At 50.2% G+C, this 16550-nt stretch overlaps 2 protein-coding genes across 4 annotated transcripts in view; one reads left to right on the forward strand and one right to left on the reverse strand.

Annotated features, from left to right (window-relative positions):
- Positions 1–5874, reverse strand: part of MED20 (mediator complex subunit 20) — a 61723-nt gene extending 55849 nt beyond the window's left edge. For all 3 annotated transcript variants that reach the window (XM_079712866.1, XM_079712867.1, XM_079712865.1), the window contains exons 1-2: positions 5789–5874; positions 2355–2509 (exon numbers count right to left, since the gene is read on the reverse strand). In XM_079712866.1, coding sequence (XP_079568992.1) covers positions 2355–2509; positions 5789–5802 — 169 coding nt within the window. In that variant the 5' untranslated portion in view covers positions 5803–5874. The remainder of the gene's footprint in view (positions 1–2354; positions 2510–5788) is intronic.
- Positions 5875–6347: 473 nt separating this feature from the next.
- BYSL (bystin like) lies at positions 6348–15868 on the forward strand (the record flags this gene model as incomplete). Its single annotated transcript, XM_079712731.1, has 7 exons — positions 6348–6615; positions 9611–9761; positions 12151–12289; positions 12618–12751; positions 13342–13502; positions 13608–13710; positions 14210–15868. The coding sequence occupies 7 exons, from the start codon at positions 6348–6350 to the stop codon at positions 14553–14555; spliced, it is 1302 nt and encodes a 433-aa protein (XP_079568857.1). The 3' UTR covers positions 14556–15868.
- Between the last annotated feature and the right edge of the window lie 682 nt (positions 15869–16550).

Genomic DNA, 16550 nt, shown 5'->3' on the forward strand with positions numbered 1-16550 from the left:
TGAGAGGCCCGCGCACCGCGATGAAGAGTGGCCCCCGCTCTCTGCAACTAGAGAAAGCCCTCGCACAGAAACGAAGACCCAACACAGCCCCAAATAAATAAATAAATAAATAAATTTACTAAAAAAAAAAAAAAGAAAAAACAGGTTATGAAGAGAGGGTGGGATTCAGGCACAGATGAGAGCGCAGCGATGGGAAAGAGTGAGGAGACAGGTGGGGGGCGCTGTGACCTCTACACAGGCCTCCACTGTGCTGCCACTTTCTGAACACACCAGGCTCCACACCAACCTCCCCCCACGCCCTCCCCACTGCCTGCTGCAAATTCACACCTTTTATCTGAGAAATCCAGTTCAAAACATTTCAACCCTCCAGTAAAAAGACATCCAAAGCCAATCTGGCATTCTGTTCCTGTGCAGACTCACTGTGATTACATGCTTAATTCATACTACGGGAGTCTGCAGGTGTTCTTACTGTCTCGAAAACAGTCGAAAGGCAACTCAAGATTTGGGTCCCAGATCAGCAGCACCAACCACCACTTGGGAACCTGTTAGAAATGCAAATTCTCCTCCCCACCCGCTAGCTACTGGGTCAGAAACTCGTGAGGGGTGGGTGGGGGGGTCGATCTGAGGGATAACAAGTGCGCCTTCCCACCCTCCAGGTGATGCTAACGCTAGTCAGTGTGCGAGCTTCTGACCTAAAGGCACAGAGCCAGTAAAGCAGCAGAACCGGAACTCCAAGCCAGGCCTTCTGAGCTCCTTCCATTCTACCCCACTGCCTGCTGAGAATGTGCTGTTTCTCCACCTAGACTGTAGTTCCTTGAAAGTAAAGGTCTAATCAGGAAAACAGAGCCCAGGCCAAAGAGCTTCTCAGAAGTAGGATGCTATCTTATGTCTATATACAAGTGTTTTGTTTTCCAAATGCTTTCATAACCGTTCTCTCTTTTGATTCTTTCTGTTCTTCCTATTGCAGTCAAAACAAACGTTAACACTGCAATTTTACTGATGATGAAATTCAGTTCAGTTCTTAGCTACCATTTACTAGACATTTATTCCATGACAACCTTTGTTCTAAGTGCTTTGCATGTATTAACTTATTTAATTAGCACAACACCACTAGGAGGTAAATACTGGGATTATCTTCATTTTGCAGATAAGAGAACTGTATTGGGAAGGGTGTAAAAAACATAGCCCGCACCAGGCAGTTTCATTAGAGGGGATTTAATACAGGGAATGAAGTACAGGGGTTGGAATAACTGAAAAATCGAATGGAATGGTGAAGCCACCCAAAGATTAGCAACACAGGGAGCCACTACCATCCCTAAGGCTGGAAGAAAAAAGAGAAGATGTGCTGTTACGAGAGCCAGGAACAAGGGCTGCTGAACAGGAGCTAGAACCAAGGAAGAAACAACAGCCAGAGACACAGCCCAAGGCAGAGGGAGAGGGAGAGAGAGACTGTGGACTCTCTTTCTTCCATCCTCGAATCTTCCCCGGTGCCTCTCACTGGCCAAAGATAACTTATAGGGGGCCTTGCAAATGTAGTTTGCAGGAGAAGGGCAGGGAATGGATCCCTGGGGAAACAGGCAAGTGACCAGCATAAGAACAGTCACAGGCTGCGGGAATGACCTAAAGTTGCAGCTAGTTGTGGCAGAGCCAGGACTCAGTTATCTGATTCCACGACCTAGGCTCTTAGGCACTGTGTTATGGAGCCATCCAAAATCAAGTTACTACAGAGCCAAGACTAAGAGAACCCAGGTTCCCTAATTCCTATCCAAAAATCCTCTTTACCTCCCTAACATCACCATCCACAGCCCATCTCACCTTGAAATGCATTTTAAAAAGCTGTTTCACTGATCAAGGTTATGCTAAGGAGGTAGCCAAGGCCACTGGCTAGGTGTGGGAAACAGGAAGCCTTTCTACAAAAGTTCCCAAAACTCTAAAGCTCAAAGAGAATCAAATGCAAAGCCTTCTGAGCCTCAGAGGAGTCTTTCTCAATTTTAAGGGTGCATGAAGACCATCTGTGGAGCTTATTATAATGTAGATTATGACTGATTACCAGTCAGTGGGTAAGCGGGAGGCCAGGAACCTGCACCTTTAACAAGTAACCCAGAGGATTTTGAGGCAATTAGTCGGTGACCAACACTCTGAGAAACACTGTTTTAAAAGTGCAAAGTGCAAAAAGACTACAACACAGGCCCAGTCTAAGAGATGAAGTCAAAAATTAATGAATTCAGAAACTCATCTGCCACATGTCCACGAATACCACCCCCAGCAGAAGAGCAGAAAGGTTTCAATGAACATGAATGTCTATAAACTCCACGCCAGGTTCTAGCCATCCCATAGACCCATCTCTCACTGACCTTGGCTGCCAAGGGTAGAGGCAGCCATGTGGTAGGTCTCACAGTCCACACAAAATGTTCCTTGCTTCTCTGCTCCAAGCATCTCCAATTTCCGGGTGAGGAGCTCCACGGTCTGCTGGACACTCTTGCCCTCGGCCACGGGCATCTGGGACACACTGGAAGGGAGATGACCAAAATCGTCACGCACGTGTACTCATTGAGTCACTCACTCACCCGCAGAATCACAGCTCATCAGGGCCAGTAGTTACCTTAGACACCATCAACCCGGACCTCCTCATTTTAAAGACAGGGAAACAGAGGCCCACAGTCCCTGAGAGCTTTGCTAAGAACCAGAGCAGGTCTCAGGTCTATGGCAACAGCATTTCCCGAGTGTGGTATGTGTGCCAATGTTCAAGAGAAGATTTTAGGTGGCAGACAGACTGAGCATGCAGTAACACTGAATTATACGATGAGAAAGGGATTTCCTCTGCGTTTCTTTCAGTTCTGACTACATCAAGGAGAAAGCCTCAACTTGGGGTTATTATGTTTTTACCAACTCTCTAACACTTTGCACGTGAGCTGTCCAGCACAGTAGCCACAAGCCACATGCGGCTATTTACACTTAAGTGAATAAAACAAATTAAAACTTCAACTCCTCAGCTGCACACTACCCACATTTCAAGGGTTCGACAGTCACACATGGCTGGGGGCTAGTGCACTGGGTAGTGCTGACACAGAACATTTCCATTGATGCAGAAAGTTCTAAGGATCCTGGGATCAAAGAGAAAGCAAGCCTCAAGTTTCTAATCTTTGGGAGTGAGAGGCAACAGTATGTACAAGAATTTAACCAAAACAACGAAACAAAAAGTTATTTCCAAGATTTCCTTCTATGGTGAGTGAAACTGGCTTCCCCTTTAGAGTGGTAGGAAACAATTGCCAAGCACCAACTATGTGCCAGGCAGTGTCCAAAGGCCTTTAGATAAATTAACTCTTTGAATCTTCACATCAACCGTATAAGATATAATATTATTATCTCTTCATTGCCAATGAGGAAACTGAAGTACAGAGGGGTTGGATAACTCACACAAGGTCACAAAGCTTGGTGTGGTGTGGCGTGACCAAATTTCAAAGCCAGGCGAGCTGGCTCCATATCCGTGCTCTTAACCAGTCTACCAGAATGCTTCCCCAGAAATACAATTGTCTGTTAAAATACTTTTAAGGAAAAGAAACAGAATCCAAAGAAGACATTAATAAATAATAGTTCAGGGGATTTCCCTGGTGGCACAGTGGTTAAGAATCCGCCTGTCAATGCAGGGGACACGGGTTCGAGCCCTAGTCCGGGCAGATCCCACATGCCGTGGAGCAACTAAGCCCGTGCACCACAACTACTGAGCCTGCGCTCTAGAGCCTGCGAGCCACAATTACTGAGCTCGCGTGCCACAACTACTGAAGCCCGCGTGCCTACTGACGCCCACGTGTCTAGAGCCCGTGCTCCGCAACAAGAGAAGCCACCACAATGAGAAGCCCGCACAAAGCAATGAAGAGCAGCCCCTGCTCACGGCAACTAGCGAAAGCCCGCGTGCAGCAACGAAGACCCAACGCAGCCAAAAAATAAATAAAATTAACAAATAAATAATAGTTCAAGTGCTACATGACTAAATAAAAATAATAAGTACAGTCATACGTGGCTGAATTTGGGGAGACACTGCATTGCTTTATGAACAATCATAATCAACTAAAGGAAGCTATAAAAAGAGTCCTACTGTTGCTAAAAAATTGTCACTACTCTCCATCAGAAAAAGCACTAACAAGCAATGATGCTGCTGCTTATGTGCCTGATTTTGAAATAAAAGAGAACCCCTGGGACTTCCCTGGCAGTCCAATGGTTAAGAATCTGCACTTCCGGGCTTCCCTGGTGGCGCAGTGGTTGGGAGTCCGCCTGCCATTGCGGGGGCCGCGGGTTCCTGCCCCAGTCCGGGAAGATCCCACATGCCGCGGAGTGGCTGGGCCCGTGAGCCATGGCCGCTGAGCCTGCGCGTCCGGAGCCTGTGCTCCGCAACGAGAGAGGCCACAACAGTGAGAGGCCCGCGTACCACAAAGAAAAAAAAAAAAAAAAGTATCTGCACTTCCAATGCAGGGGGCGAGGGTTCGATCCCTGGTAGGGGAACTAAGATCCCACATGGCACAGCGGAGGCCAAAAAAAAAAAAAGAGAGAGAGAACCCCTAAGCTAATGCTACTGGGGTCACAAGTCCTAGAAGCCTGAAAAAGTTGAGAAGCATCCCAACCGACAGAGGGCCCTTTCTCTCTGTCTGCCTTCTGCACTGAAAGAACAGAGTTCCATGCCTCTGTGCAGCAAACTTTTTTTTTTTGGCTGCGCCCCGCGGCATACCAGATCTTAGTTCCGAGAACATTCCGCGAACAGGGAGGCGCGGAACTCTTAGTTTCCTGCACAGTGGAAGCATGGAGTGTTAACCACTGGACCGCCAGGGAAGTCCTCAGCAAACTTTTCATTCACGTTCCTCACATCCTTCTTACACTAAAGGACTTCGAAGGAAACTCGTGATGTCAACTGCAGGAAGCAAATGTGCAGTCCCTGACAAACCTGCAAGACCGGGGCTACCAGAAGGACGAGTTCCCACAGGCTCTTATATGAGAAGGCTAGAGCCATTGACTTCAGATACCCTGGCCTCTAGCCCTCTCTGACCAGAAAGATGCTCAAGATATATATATTTTTTAAAGCCCTGAAATCTAGCATTTTGGAACTAATGCCTCCAAGAAAATCAGGCCCATATCTTTCCCTGCCACACTGACTTAAAACATGTTAGAGATAATAAGTCTATAGAAACTAAACCAACCATGTAATTAAACAGTAAGAAACAGGTCCTGAAGAGGTGATGTGCCTGGAATCCCAATCTCTTAATTCCCAATAGCTTCTTTTTTCCTCTAGACCCAAGATCTTAAAATGGTCAAACTAGGACCAGACACAGGCTGGTGTAACCGCATTTAGTGGCTGTAGGGAGGGGCAGGCGAAAACCTTAAAAAGATACTGTCTGCCTGTTGCCTATCCCCCACCATCCAGCCCTGCCTGCAAATGGGTCCTAGTCCCGATATTCTACTTCCGACCCTAAAGTTCCACCCCGGGCAGTACTATGGCCTCACGGGCAGGAAAACGTACCAAGAAAAAGGGAAGGAGGTACATGACAATTGATGGGTTCTTACGATAAAACCTTTTACCTGCCGCCTTCCAGGAGGAAGGGGCGCATCTCCGAGGGAAAAGTCCCGCAGATTCCGCAGCCCTCACGGTGGCCCCCTCACCCACACAACCCGAGGACATCTTGCTCAGCTCCCGGGGGGCGGCGGACCCTGGTCCCGATCCTCCTCCCGGGTACACTAGAGGCTCCGAGGGCCTTCAAGACCCCAAGCCCCGCCCCCACAAAATCCTTTGAAGTCCTACCAAGTCACTCCCATGGTGTCGGGCCAGGATGATGGAAGGATCAAACAACTGAAATGCAGTGCTCTCCAGCAGCCCACACGAGGTGAATCAGCCCAGCTAATGCAAGCTCCAGAGCAGGGAGACGCTCCGGAAATAGCGTAAAAACAGAACGCCCAGTCGTCGAGCTCACGAGGAAAAGGGGCGTGTCTAGGCGCCCCAGTGACGTCACTGCCCCCCCCACACCCCCACTCCACCCCCCGGCTTCCCCTTCGGGGAATTTCCGTTCGACTGGGAACCCTGGGCCTAGATCCAGGAAGCTAGGAAAGCGTGGCTCGTACTGCCACCACTTAGAGAAGCCAACATTAAATGCAATGAGTTTATTCGGGAGTCCAGCTCCAGGACCCGTGAGCTCTTTTAGGCGATGGGGCGGCGCTGGTGGCAGTCCCGGCCTCCCAACACGAGGGGGCGCTGTGAGCTCCGTGTGGCATCTTGGGCGCTGGGAGGTTACTGCGCAAGCGCATTTAGGGCTTTTTTCCTTCATCTACACGTGTGAAACTTCCCGGCAAGGCTTTCGAGAAAAATGCCCAAATTGAAGGCGGCCCGCGGGGCCGGGGGTCAGGAGAAGCATGCGCCCCTGGCCGAGCAAATTCTGGCTGGGCACGCGGTGCGGGCAGGGGCCCGGGAAAAGCGACGGGGTCGCGGAACCGGAGAAGAGGAGGAAGAGTACGTGGGGCCCCGGCTGACCCGACGGATTTTGCAGCAAGCGCGGCAACAGCAAGAGGAGCTCGAGGCCGAGCATGGGACCGGGGGCAGGCCCGCGGCGCCGCGGGAGCGCACCACGCGGCTGGGTGAGTGGCCAGGGTGGGTACGAGGAAGAGGGTGGGTAGTTGGGGTGGATGGCTGAAAGGTTCCGGAAGGGGAATAGCTTGGAATAGTAAAACAGGGGGCCGTATTACACTCTTGCAAAGGTAATGGAGTGGGACACCCAGCCCTGAGGCGGAATGAGGGTGGCCAGTGCCCTCCACTCCCACTCCTAGTTTTAGGCACTCGCTTTTAGGCACCCCCAAGGTTAGGCCAACAGGATGTGGTTGCTCACGCCACTAAGTTCTGCTGGTATTTATCCATTTGTTCTGTAAATACTTATGGGATGTCTACTATGTACATTCCACTGTGCTAGGAGTTTAGATGGTTTAGGTAAAAAAGTAAACAAGATAGACTTTATTTGCGGTACACGGGCCTCTCCCTGTTGTGGCCTCTCCCGTTGTGGACCACAGGCTCCGGACGCGCAGGCTCAGCGGCCATGGCTCACGGGCCCAGCCGCTCCGCGGCATGTGGGATCTTCCCGGACCGGGGCACGAACCTGCGTCCCCTGCATCGGCAGGCGGACTCTCAACCACTGCGCCACCAGGGAAGCCCCTGGCTCCTCTTTTGCCGCCAACTTCTTGCAGTGGCATAGGGTTCCATTCTTGGACCTCTTCTCTTCACTTCTGTTCACTGCTCTGGTGCTGTCATCAGTTTCCAGGTTTAAATGCCATCTATTTGGTAACTGCTTCCCAGGTCATATTCTAGCCCTGATCTTTTCCATGAAACCCAGATTCTTATATTTCAGCTACCCCTTCAGCCTCTCCAGTTTGAAGTCTGAGACATCTCAAATTTCACATGTCCAGAACAGAAATCCTGACCATCTTGCCAAACCTCCACCCACGGTCTACTTCGTCTCAGTTAATGGCATGATGTCCTTCCATTTGCTCCAGACAGAAACCTTGGACTGCTCTCTTCCTCACTCCACGTCTGATCTATTAGGAAGTCCTGTTGACTCTACCTTAAAAATATATCCAGAATCAGATCACTTCTCACCATCTGGGAACAGCATCCTGTTCAAACCACCGTGATCTCTCACCTGGATGATTGCAGTAGCCTGCTAATTAGTATCCCATACCCGCTACAGTCCACTCTCAGCTCCACAGCTCGAGGATTACAGTGGTCTACAAAGACCTGTGTGATCTGCGCCTTTTGTCAGTCTGACCTTTTCTGCTTCCCCTAGGCCTGCTCTGAGCACTCCATTAAAAATTGCAACACCCCCACCCCTGTCTCCACACTCCAGCTTCTCTCTTCTGCTACGTTTCTTTTGTCGTGGCATTTGTCTTTTTTTAACGTAATATATGTCATATTAGTTCATCGTCTGTTTCCCTCATTAGAATGTAAGCTCTGTAAGGGCAGAATGTTTTTATTTCTCTTGTTCGCTTATATTCCAGCACCCAGAACAGTGCCTCACTTATAGTAGGCACTCGTTGTTTGCTGAATGAATGATGGTGGGGTAGGTCAGAGCGAGAGCTACAAACGACTTGTAGGCTGCCGTAAAGACAATGGGGAGCTGTTGGAGACTATGGGGGCCAGTTAGGGGATTGTCGAATTAATCCAGGCAACAGGTGATAACTGACCTAGGCTTTGACAGGGGCGTGAAGGCTTTAAGAGGGATTCTGTGAGGTACAATGGAATAGGACTTGGTAATTGATTGGATGTTGGGAGTGAGGGTGGGAGACAAGGCAGGCCTTCTGCCCAGGCTCTGGCTTAGTATTGGCTGGATGGTGGTGCTATTTACTTAGATGTGGAACACAGTGAGTAGTGTAGACCTAGGAGGGAAAGGGAGTGAGTGTGGTTGATGACAGGTGAAGGTTGAAGTGCCTGTGGGTCATCCATGACCCCGCTCTACAGGAGGCAGCTGGAGTTAGGGTCTGGAGCAAAGGGAGGTCCACCTACAGGTACAGATTTGGGAGTTGTTAGCATGTGGAGACAAAAGATCTAGTACGTGTTCCCCTCCCCCCTTATTTAGCTTTTATCACACACTGTCTCTGTTCTTAATGACCTGTTCAAGTGTAGCGTTTTATCTCCGCACTTAGATTATTACCTCCCTTTTCGACGCCCAGCCAGCTGTAGTCTTCCAATAATCGTTTTTTCAGATGGGTTGGTCTGTTGAAATCTGAACTCACTACCCGGCCTCACTTTACCCATCTAGCCTTATTTCTTGCAACTAACTCTTGGGTTGTTGTTTTTTTTTGTTTTGTTTTGTTTTTAAACCATTGATTATACACTTTAAAAAATTTATTTATTTATTTATTTATTTATTGGCCGCACCATGCAGCTTGCAAGATCTTAGTTCCCTGATCAGGGACTGAACCCTCGCCCTCGGCAGTGAAAGCGCAGAGTGCTAACCACTGGACCACCAGGGAATTCTCAACAGACACTCTTGTAACCAAGCCCTCTTGCCAGTGTTGTTACCCAGGTCTGGAAAACACTCCTTCGTTTCCCATATTGCCTATCCAGAGCCTAACCATACTCTGCACTCATCATCTTCTGGGTGCCTGTGGTATATACCATTTCTGCCACTCATTTTGGCACATAATCAAGCCCTACCATGCGTGTAAAAGAGGTGAAGAATGCACAGTCTAGACCTAGATTGCCTGCCTTAGGCAAGTCACTTAACTTTCCTGTGCTTCAGCGTCCCCATCTGAAACTGGGTATAATGATAGTACCTATTTCTTGGGTGTTTGATGGTTGCATACAGTGTTTAGAAGAGTTCGTGCTACATAACTGAGTATAGCGTGTTAACTATTATTTACTACCATCACTGTCTCATTGGTTCATATGTGTACATTTTGTTTCTCAAGCAAGATTGTGCGCCCCCCGGGGACTGGAAGGTAGCATTTGCATCACCTGTTTCACTTTGCACGTCTGTGTCTATTACAAGCCAGCCCTGGACTATGTACATGATGGTTAACCTCTGAATTCCTAAGCCATCGCTTACCTTGCTCACCCATTTCATCTCCCCTCTTCTGGGTCCAGGAGTGCCACAGGATGGATCAGATGACGAGGAGTGGCCCACTCTGGAGAAGGCTGCCACCATGACAGGGCCAGGCTACCACGCGGAGGTGGTTGTGGACCCCGAGGATGAGCGGGCCATTGAGATGTTCATGAACAAGAACCCTCCTGCCAGGTAGGGCTGGCATGGCCTGGGATTTGGGAGAGCGGGTCCTGGTAGCAACTTTATAGAGAAGAAACCTTATATTCAGAGAAGCGTGTGTCCTAGCAGGGTTTTGATTCCGCACCTTTGGGAAGGGCCTGAGCATTGCGCGTTGTGGGGAACCGCCTTGACCAAAGTGGCCCATCCTCAAAGGACTGTTCTTAATGAGAATGACCCAGACTCAAAATACCTCCTCCCCGCTCTGTCTGCCTGCCTTAGAACTGCCTGAATTACCTGGGCAAACAGTTACAGGCCTCGTTCTCTCTCTGGATGATCTGTCCCATTGCATTTGGTCTTGGTACGCTCAGTTTTCTTAGTGGTGAGCTCAGTTTCCTTGGCCACATCTTTTTCATACCCTAAGCTTCATTTTATCCAGGGTTTTCCAGCCCCAGCGCTACTGCGTTTTCGGCTGGATAATTCTCTTCTGTGGAGGCTGTCCTGTGCAATTTAGGATGTCTAGCAGCATCCCTGACATGTATCCACTAGATACCAGTAGTGACCGTCCCCCCAGGTGTAATCACCAAAAATTGTCTCCAGACGTTGCCAGATGTCCCCCAGGGGGCAAAAGCACCCCACAGTTAGAACCACTAATTCATTCTCATCTGTAGTAAATGCTAGGTCCAAAACATACAGGCTTTTAAGCTCCTGTGTTCAAACTCCGGAGCCCGTGGATTTGGGCCCAGGAGAAGGGAGTCTAGGATAAGGGCCCTCGACCAGTTCATTCTGACCATGTGATGTTAATGTGACATTGTTCTTGGTTCTTCAGGCTCTCGGGTTCATGCATGTCTCATTGCTAGTAATACTGTGGGAAGGCAGGGAGGCTGAACGACAAGTTCCATGGCTGTGTATTTGAGAGGCAGAATGAAGCCATGAGCCCCTTTCCCAGTGTGACGCGCAGCACCCGAGGTGGATGTTACAAAGTGCGTGCTGGTCCCACCAGAGAGCCTCTCAGGTTCCCACCCAGTGGCCGTAACTCCTCTTTCGCAGCCCATTCTGACGAGCTTGGCAGGATGGTTTTCCAGCTTGTTGTCAACAGAAAAGTAAAGCTACTGGGAACAGGGGCTCCTGACAGTCTTGAGGGGTGACAGCGGGCATCTTCAGAGAGTGGGCTAGACCCACGTGAGCTCAGCAGTCAGAGGCCATTTAGTTTGGGGGCACATATGTACTGTAAGGTGCCTGACTTTCAGAACCCGAAAGACCAGGCTTTGACTCTTCCCCCTACTTGTGAGCTGTGAGGCCTTGGGTGAGCTACTAACCCCTCTGCATATCGGTTCCCATGTCTGAGTAATGGGAATAACAATACCTCGCGTGGGTGTCACACGGACAGTGTGAGGGCACATCTGGAAAGTCCCGCCCTTGGAAGACAGGAGCCATGTTTGTTTTGTTTTAATTAATTTTTATTGGAGTATATTTGCTTTACAATGGTTGTGTTAATTTCTACTGTACAGCAAAGTGAATCAGCTATATGTGTACATATATCCCCTCTTTTTTGGATTTCCTTCCCATTTAGGTCACCACAGAGCACTGAGTAGAGTTCCGTGTGCTATACAGTAGGTTCTCATTAGTTATCTATTTTAAGGAGCTGTTTTAAATAGACTTCAGCAGACCCTGAAGACACCTTTATTGCACCAAAGCCCAATGTAATGATAATTCTGAATCATCACGGTCTGATTGTGCTTAAGGAGGCTGGGAAAAAAAGATCATTCATCTTGGACCTCTTTGCATAAACTTTAATAAATTAAAAGGGGGGTAAGTGTGTGCCATCGTCTCTCCCTAATGATCCCAGCTACCAGAAATCTTGGTATTTAATTGAGGTGTGTCTGGTACTCTGGAGAGGTCGGACCAGGGTTTTGTAACTGGAGAGTCCTCAGCACACTGGCAACATGTGGTGGATGTGTTTGACATAGGAACACTCGTCACAAACTTATTACTGCTATCACTGATAGTTCCAAGTAGAGTACCTACACTAACTTTTTACCTCCTCATGTTAACCTTACGAGGGTAGGTGCTGTTCTTATCCCTGTTTTACAGGGGAGGGAGCTGAGGCGGAGAGAGGCAGAGTGGCCTGCCCAGGGTCATGCAGGGAGCGGGGGAGCCAGGACCTGAGCCAGGCAGGCTGACCTCAGAGGCCGGGTTCCTCGCCTCCACACATGACCGTCAGCTCTGTCCTGAGCTGAATGACTGCCAGGTCCTCTGTGCTCTGCAGGGATTCTGTGCTGGGTTGTTGGGCCCAGAGGGGACTGAGGTCACGTGTCCCAACAAGATCGCAAGTGTATCGGGGCTCTCGAGGGACTGCGTGGGGAGTCGAGCTTCCTGGACTGAGAGCACGGCACTCCCAACCCCTTCCCTCCCTTTCTCCCAGGCGCACCCTAGCTGACATCATCATGGAGAAGTTAACTGAGAAGCAGACGGAAGTCGAGACGGTCATGTCCGAGGTGTCAGGCTTCCCTGTGCCCCAGCTGGACCCCCGGGTCCTGGAGGTCTACAGAGGGGTCCGGGAGGTAAGAGCTGAGAGGAGAGCTGTGATGGGACTCCCTCACAGGGGCTTTGGGTGCCCACATCCTCTCGTAGAAATAAGGCCTGGTGGCTGAGAGCGGGCTCAGGGGTCAGAGTGCGTGGCTCCAGGGTCCTGCTCTCCTGCTTACTTGACTCTCTGGTCTCAGTTTCCCCACTGGAAAATGAGGATGATAATAGCACCTCCTCACAGGGTGGTTGTGAGGATTAAGTGAGTTAATGTATGAAAGGCACCCAGACAAGTGCCTGGCACCCGGCACGTGGTAAACATTGTATATGTTAATGACGATGATGATTTTATTCTCTCATCATCAGGTGTTGTCTAAGTACCGCAGTGGGAAACTGCCCAAGGCATTTAAGATCATCCCTGCCCTCTCCAACTGGGAGCAAATCCTCTACGTCACAGAGCCTGAGGCCTGGACCGCTGCTGCCATGTACCAAGCCACGAGGTAGAGCAGATGGGGGTCAGGGCTGCTTTGGGTCTGTAGGGAAGGGCTGGGTGTGGGAAGGACAGGCTTTCCTTCCCTTTGCCATTACATCCTAGCTTTGCCCCCACAGTGCTGTCTTGTGCTTCTTTATGTCATCATTTTCCCAGCTTTTTCTGTTTCCTGTTTTGGAGCCGAGACCCTGTTAAGAATGTCCTGTGATGAGTTTCCAGGGGAGAGGCTCAAAGCTATGAGGATACGACCCTAGGGTGTCAGGGTGACCTCAAAAGTCTGTGGCTCCCCAGGCATGCACAAGTCCCTGGTGACAGCAGGATAGAGGGGACCCATGATGGAGAGGGGAAGGTGAACAGCTGGGTACCTGTCTGCCTGGGAGAGCTCTGGCTCACCCCAAAGACAGACAGTGTTCACCCTGTTTGGGTACATCTCGTAGCCCCTCCTGTTCCCTCTCTCATCTGACCTGGGTGTTGCATGCACCCAGCTCGCTTCACACACCCTCCGATCTCTTGCATGTACCATCCCCACTGGTATTTAAAAGGCCAGCTCCAGACTATCAGGTGACCTGGGATCTCCCCCCTTTCCTCCAAAAACACTAGGATTTTCGCCTCTAACCTAAAGGAACGTATGGCCCAGCGCTTCTATAACCTGGTCCTGCTCCCCCGGGTACGAGATGACATTGCTGAGTACAAACGACTCAACTTCCACCTCTACATGGCACTGAAGAAGGCTCTATTCAAGCCTGGAGCCTGGTTTAAAGGTGGGAACCCAGGAGGCAGTTACGAAAGGGAAGGGCTGGAGCTCCTGCAGTACCTCCTTTGTCTCACTCTGGGCTTAGAGTGACTGCCCCTCTGCCCCTCCCCAGGCATCCTGATCCCGCTGTGCGAGTCGGGCACCTGTACCCTCCGGGAAGCCATCATCGTGGGCAGCATCATCACCAAGTGCTCCATCCCTGTGTTGCACTCCAGGTAGTGTCGGTGGGGGTGGAGGACCACTGGTTGGTGGATCTCCACACGGCAGAGTCCCAGGACTGGGGATGGGGGGGCAGAGTGGGGAAGGAGCTAAGCATAGCCCTGGGTTTGCAGCTCATTTAAGCCAGTGGGTGTATCGTTACTCCACAAGAATGTCAGTTCCACAGGAACAAGGTCTCAGGGCCTGGCACATGGTAGGTGCTCAGTAAATAGTTGAATGAATGAAAGAATGGGGAACATGGGAAGAAAGTAAGTTAGGGGTGGAGATCTCAGGACGTTTGGACTTATTCTAGTTGAATACTGAGACAAGCAGTCTGAGCCAGACGTGGGGATTTGGCGTGAGTCAGCGTAGTGCTGGTAACTGGAGTCAAGGGAGTTAGATAGGGGAGGTGAAAAGAATGCCGGAGATTCCCCCTTTAGGGATAGCACAGTGTAAGGGCCAGCAGAGGAGAAGCCTTCCTCCAGCATTTCCCTACCTCCCCTCTACCTCCACTAGTGCAGCCATGCTGAAAATCGCAGAGATGGAGTACAGCGGTGCCACCAGCATCTTCCTGCGGCTGCTGCTGGATAAGAAGTACGCACTGCCCTACCGGGTGCTGGACGCCTTGGTCTTCCACTTCCTGGGTTTCCGGACGGAGAAGCGTGAGCTGCCCGTGCTCTGGCACCAGTGCCTCCTGACTTTGGTCCAGCGCTACAAGGCTGACCTGGCCACAGAGCAGAAGGAGGCCCTCCTGGAACTGCTCCGGCTGCAGCCCCATCCCCTGCTGTCCCCCGAGATCAGGCGTGAGCTTCAGAGTGCCATCCCCCGAGACGTAGAAGATGTTCCCATCACCATGGAGTGACGAAGCGGTGCTCGTCCTGGTCTGCAGGGCAGGGGAGGACTCCAGGATCCCTGCTGCTGACTGAAGGTGACACTGAGCCTTTATAGCTGAAGACCCAGTTCAGGGCCACGAGAGGTCACGGGCCTCTGATTCCCCAGTTCCTGACAGGGAGAACTGAGTCTGGCCGGCTCTCTCTTCCATTCTAGGCCTGCATCCCTGCTCAGTTCTGGGACCTGACTTGAAACTCCACAGCCTAACCGTCCCACTTCCCCGCTCGGGGGTTGGAGTGGGTACTTTCTCTCAGGCTGTTGTGTCAGTTCACTGGGAGGTAGATAAAAACAAGAGGCAGGTATTTATTGAACTTCAGTGTTTTTGATGTGGTGGATGGAGATCTTTCTGCTTTCCCTCTTTTGTGGAGGTGGGCACTGCATCCCTGCTCCTGTGTAGCAGTGGATTCTTCCCAGTTTACATAGGAGCCGTGCCCCCCTCAGACAGACAAATTTGTTTCTCTAGGCTGTACCCACCCTGCCCGCCCCTAGAGGGCACAGCCTTTGCCTTCCCCTGACACAGGCTACTTTGGGAGAATGCCAGCAACCAGGAGGTTGTTCACAAGATGGTCTCAGCTGTGGTTGGAAGAGCTAGGAGAAAGCACCTAGAGGAAAGTGGAGATACAGAGGCAAGAAAGGTCAGGCCCAGGGTCACCACCAGAGCAGTTCCCTAACTTTCTTAGCTAATGAAAGCTTTAGACCAAGGGTTGGCAAACTAGGGTCACGTGCCTGTTTCCTTATGGCCCGTGAGCTAAGAATTTTTACATTTTTGAATGACTAGGGAAAAAATTGAAAGAAGGGTATTTTGTGATAGGTGAAGATTATATGAAATTCAGATTTCAGTGTCCATAAATAAAGTTTTATTAAGATGCAGCCACACCCATCCATTTCCATGTTCTCTCTGGCTGCTTTCATGCCACAACAGCAGAGGCGAGTACAGTCTAGTTAGAACCCTTGTTAGGTGCTTTAGAGAATGTGAATTTGTTCCAGCCCAATTACTGTATTTGGGAGGAGTTTGATCATAAAGCAAATTTCACATTTATATGCAGTTTTGTCTTTGAGAAACGCTAGGTGAAAGCAGAAAGCTGTACCCAGCTGAGCTGAGCCAGATGATACACAAAATGCACACACCTCAGACATGTGCTAGCGACACCAGTTCACCTTGCGGGTTGGTACCACACCCACATCTGGTGTTAAAACCCACCTTCCACATCCTTCCGACCTCCACTTCCACAGCAGACTTCAGGTGTTGTTTGTTTTTCAAGATAAAGGGGCGTGTTTATTGCAGTATGTGTTTCTTAATCATTTAATGTGTAAAAGCACTATCTTTCCTTTTCTTAAAAGACAACTGTCCCTTATTGAGTATTGTGCCTCCAGCCCCATTTTCCCCATAAGCCCTGTGGTTTTTATTGTGCAATTTTGCATGGTGCAGTGATTTTTAGGAATGCATAGATCACGTTATGAAGCAAAACTGACTATATCTGGGGCAGAGACCGTATGGCCCACAAAACCTGAAGTATTTACTCTGGTCCTTTACAGAAAAGGCTTGATGACCCCTACTTGAGACCACTGATTTCCACCCTCTAGAAATAGGCTTTTGCCCACACTGCCATCCAGTCCAAGAACCCAAAGACAGTTTTATTTCAGAATCTTTATTAAGGTAGCATGGTGGTCCTGGGCCACCAGCCTGGACCTTGTGGCCTCGGGAAAGACCTGTGTCATTAGGGCTTGCCTCCCTCTCCAGAGGGGGCTTGGTCACCTCCAGGTCATCCCTACTTCATCCCCCAGCCTTGCAAGATGGAGCAGAGGGCCGGAGGGAGAGGAGGGCGTGGCCCCACCCCAGGCTGTAGCAGCTCCTCGGCCATGAAGATCCTCTAGCAGCCATGAAGATCTTCTAGCGGTCGGATAGGGGAGGAGTGCAGCAACCACCAGGGTCACCACCACTCAGGGTAGATGGGCCCCACCACAC

The sequence above is a fragment of the Hyperoodon ampullatus genome, assembly GCF_949752795.1.
Source record: "Hyperoodon ampullatus genome assembly, chromosome: 10".
Taxonomy (NCBI): Eukaryota; Metazoa; Chordata; class Mammalia; order Artiodactyla; family Ziphiidae; genus Hyperoodon; species Hyperoodon ampullatus.